Raw genomic sequence first — 3,738 nt, forward strand, 5'->3', positions numbered from 1 at the left:
CAGGCTTTATCTATCTTAAACGAGGTTTTGTGAAGTAAGAGACATTTAAGGAACTTCGTGGACATTTCATCGCAACTTTGACTTAACCTCACCTCCCCTCTATAAAAGGTTGCCAGCCTACCACTTCTAACCCATCCGATTAATCTCGAATAGCGAACCGAGGCATATTGATCTCCGTTTCTTTTTCAATGGCAGCGGCAATGCGGAGGACATGGGGATATGATGCATTTCTGAGCTTCAGAGGCTCAGATGTCAGAAAAGGCTTCGTAGATCATCTCTACAGTGCACTCACGGCCAGCAAAGAAATCAATGTTTTCCAGGAAGCCAATGAAGTAAAAGAGGGTGAGAATATCGATGCAGCTATAACGCACGCCATTAAATGCAGCCGAATTATGATTCCTATTTTGTCCCCAGATTATGCAACATCTGTATGGTGCCTCAACGAACTCTCGCTTATTGCGAATCAGGTGCTGGGAACGGTGATTCCTCTGTTTTATAAAGTAACTCCTTCGCAGGTGCGTCATCCAGAGCGATCTGGCAGCCCATTTGCGCAGGCATTCCAACATTATCGCAGTAGCGGAATTCACAAAGCAGAAGAAATTGAAATATGGAAAGCGGCTCTGTTCAGAATTTCTGATTTGTCAGGCTGGACACTCGACCACACAAACGGGTGCGCCCACTAAAATTATATTTAGCCTCTAACCCATTCCTTTGTTATTTGTTTGATTGATTACTGTTTTCATAAATGGGAAGTTATTTGTTTAAATGCCGTTATAAGAAACCACATTAAGCAGTTATGTTTCCACAGAGTGGACTCTTGAGGACAGACATGCTGGGCTGATCAAGTTACTGTTTTGCGCTCTCCATTTGATTGTTTGATCCATCCACATTTTCCAACTGTGTGCAGATATGAAGCGGCGTTGGTAAAGCGTGTAGTTTTGGACGTGCGTGAACATTGCAAAAGAAAGTAGCCGAAGGATTACTAATTACGAATCGCTCAACTTGTGTCGTTACTACAGAATCTTGGTTGAGTTCAATGTGGGATATGCGGTTATCCTATTCTCCATTATTCCGTCCGTTTTCCTACCTTATTCGATTGGGATTCTGTCCGTTATTTTTCTGATTCAATTGGTATTCTGTCCGTTATTCCATTCAGATTTGATGTAAAAATGTGATTTCAGCAGTTTTAAATTATGTTTTTGTTCGTTAATTCCAGGTTATTAATTTCTTAAAATAATGAAATAATTATGTGGATAATTGCGTTAATAGTGTTGTTTTTAATTTAATTATTAATAATTTAGGAGTGGATAATACAGATTTAATTCTATAGAATATTTTAATATTATTTAATAATATTTCTAATAATAATTATTTAAATTTATAGATTTTTTAATTAATTAATAAAATTCAAATTTATTTGAAAGGTAATTATGATTTTTTGAATGCGATATTGATAATCAATAATATTGGTTCATAGTATTGCAACATATTCTACATACAACAATATCTATTATGAAATGAAGATAAATCTCTCTAATTAAAATCTGGTTGCATGTTTATATATATATATACTAATTCTTTTTATTATTAATAATTTTTTAAAATAAAGTTATAATTCAGTTCATCTATATATATATATATGTTTAATGAGAATGTAAAATGTATCATAAGATAATTGTATAAATGTTTATTATAAATTGATAATGTCTATAGATATTTATAGATATTTACTAGTAGTTTAATTTATATAGATAAATTAATACTAAATAGCATAAGATAAACTAAAATAAGCTCATTTATATTTTTTTAATAAAAATATAAAATATATCATAATATTATATAACATAAAGTAAACTAAGATAAATTTGTTTTCCCTAACACACAAGTTAAGATAAAATAATATAAAATAAGCTTACTTTCTCATTAAAAAAAGAAAAACAAACATTATGATGAAAGAAACATATTTTTAATATAATTATTTTTGTTGGTTACACGATTGTACACTTTTATGGCTTCCTTTTTATAGTGTCTCTTATAGAGCATGTAGAAAACAATCAAAAACCCACGAAAAAGTCAAAGCTTAAAAGATTTAAGGTACAACTTATTAAAAACAACAAAATTTGGTTATCTTCTTTACGTTTTTTTTGGGTGATATTTTGGTACTCAAACTTTCAAGGTCGTTTCGAAGTTTTATATGATGTTTTTTTTGGGGCCATTCGAGGGGTTAGGGGTTGTCATAATATATCCTAATTTTAACAAAAAGTAGTAACTTTCCAATAATTTTTTTAAATAGGCTATTGTGTATTTAAAATAGATATTGCATATAAATGTTGTATTTTTAAGAAGTTGATGTACCAATTAACTACTTTGGTACTCACAAAAAATTTGGCATTTCATTTTCTAGGGTTATAGTTTCAAATCTGTAGAGTTATAGTTTCAGACTTTTAGGGTTCTTTATTTATGTTAAAAAGTCATTCTTTTAGCCTCTTGTAATAGCTTGCTGCAAATGTGTGTTTCCACCATCACTCTCTTAGAAATATAGCTACCACAATTCTAGTCATCCTATGCTCTACAATATTTTATCATTTTATGTATTTAATAGAGGTTGGTTTATCATTATATTATTGTGTTCATTGTCATACTTCGTGTTGTATGTTTTTACTACATTTCATTTTATTCCTTGTATAACCTACATTATAGCTATGTTAGCTCTCCTATCAATACTGATGTTTCATCTAGACTAATTTCAATGTTAAATGCAATCACTGCCACTAAAAAAATAAGGGAAAAGAACCAAAATTCGAGGAACATTTATCAACTATGAACATGTGCAAATTTAGACAATGCATCCCCAAGCGAATGGAATTCCAAGATATGAAATTAAAACTAATCAAATGAGTAACTATTTGCAATATATGGAGTATTATGCTATTATAGATAATCTTCTACGGCTCTAGCGCTTTAAGGACCTCATTAGTTAGATTAACACTCACTAGAAGCCCGAGGGATTCATCGACCTAACTTTTGCATGTAACGGATTTTTTAGCTCCATATTTCATAATCAAGCAGATCAAGACATTATATTTCATAATGGGCCACATTTCTACGACTATGCTAGTCTTCACTTTTATTGAATGGGAGAATTCAACATTAATAACTAAAAATTCACTCACACTATAGTTTCGCTTCGACTGTAATTTTTATCACAAGAATATTGGTATTTGAAAGTCCTTGAAGGAATAGAAAATGTGATGCATAAATTGTTTTGGATATTCCACTAAATAATTCATTACAACAGATCTCAGATTTTTGGGTCTGTTAATAACTATTTATTACATATGCATGCAAATTATAATTATGTAGAAAATAAAGAACTAGTAGAACAATCACATACTAACCACAATAACACATGCTATGATGTGGGAAGGCATTTCAAGAGAAAAGCTAACTGGAAGGTGAGGTTTCTCCACTATATCTTTCTCTGAATAGAAATGGATGCAAGTAAGAAGAAGTAAGATGTGGCCCATGGGCTACTATAGTGCACAAACCCTCTATGTTTTCTCTCTTCCAATCCACTCTCAGCTACTCTAGTCCTCTATGGAACAAAGTGCATTCAAATAAAATGCAACACCTTTTCCTCCTTATGAGGTTGATTATAACAAAACTTGATATCTTATTAGAGGTTAATTTTAACTCCTTCAACACTTAAATAAAGTTACAATAACAACTTTTCTAGAG

At 31.4% G+C, this 3,738-nt stretch overlaps 1 protein-coding gene across 1 annotated transcript; it reads left to right on the top strand.

Annotated features, from left to right (window-relative positions):
• Positions 1–200: 200 nt before the first annotated feature.
• LOC149166960 (TMV resistance protein N-like) lies at positions 201–971 on the top strand. Its single transcript, XM_089430316.1, has 2 exons — positions 201–670; positions 908–971. The coding sequence occupies exons 1-2, from the start codon at positions 201–203 to the stop codon at positions 969–971; spliced, it is 534 nt and encodes a 177-aa protein (XP_089286442.1).
• Positions 972–3,738: the final 2,767 nt, after the last annotated feature.

The sequence above is a fragment of the Pinus tabuliformis genome, chromosome 5_1 (genome assembly GCF_031772625.1).
Source record: "Pinus tabuliformis cultivar Carrire ecotype Pingquan chromosome 5_1, CPIR1, whole genome shotgun sequence".
NCBI lineage: Eukaryota > Viridiplantae > Streptophyta > Pinopsida > Pinales > Pinaceae > Pinus > Pinus tabuliformis.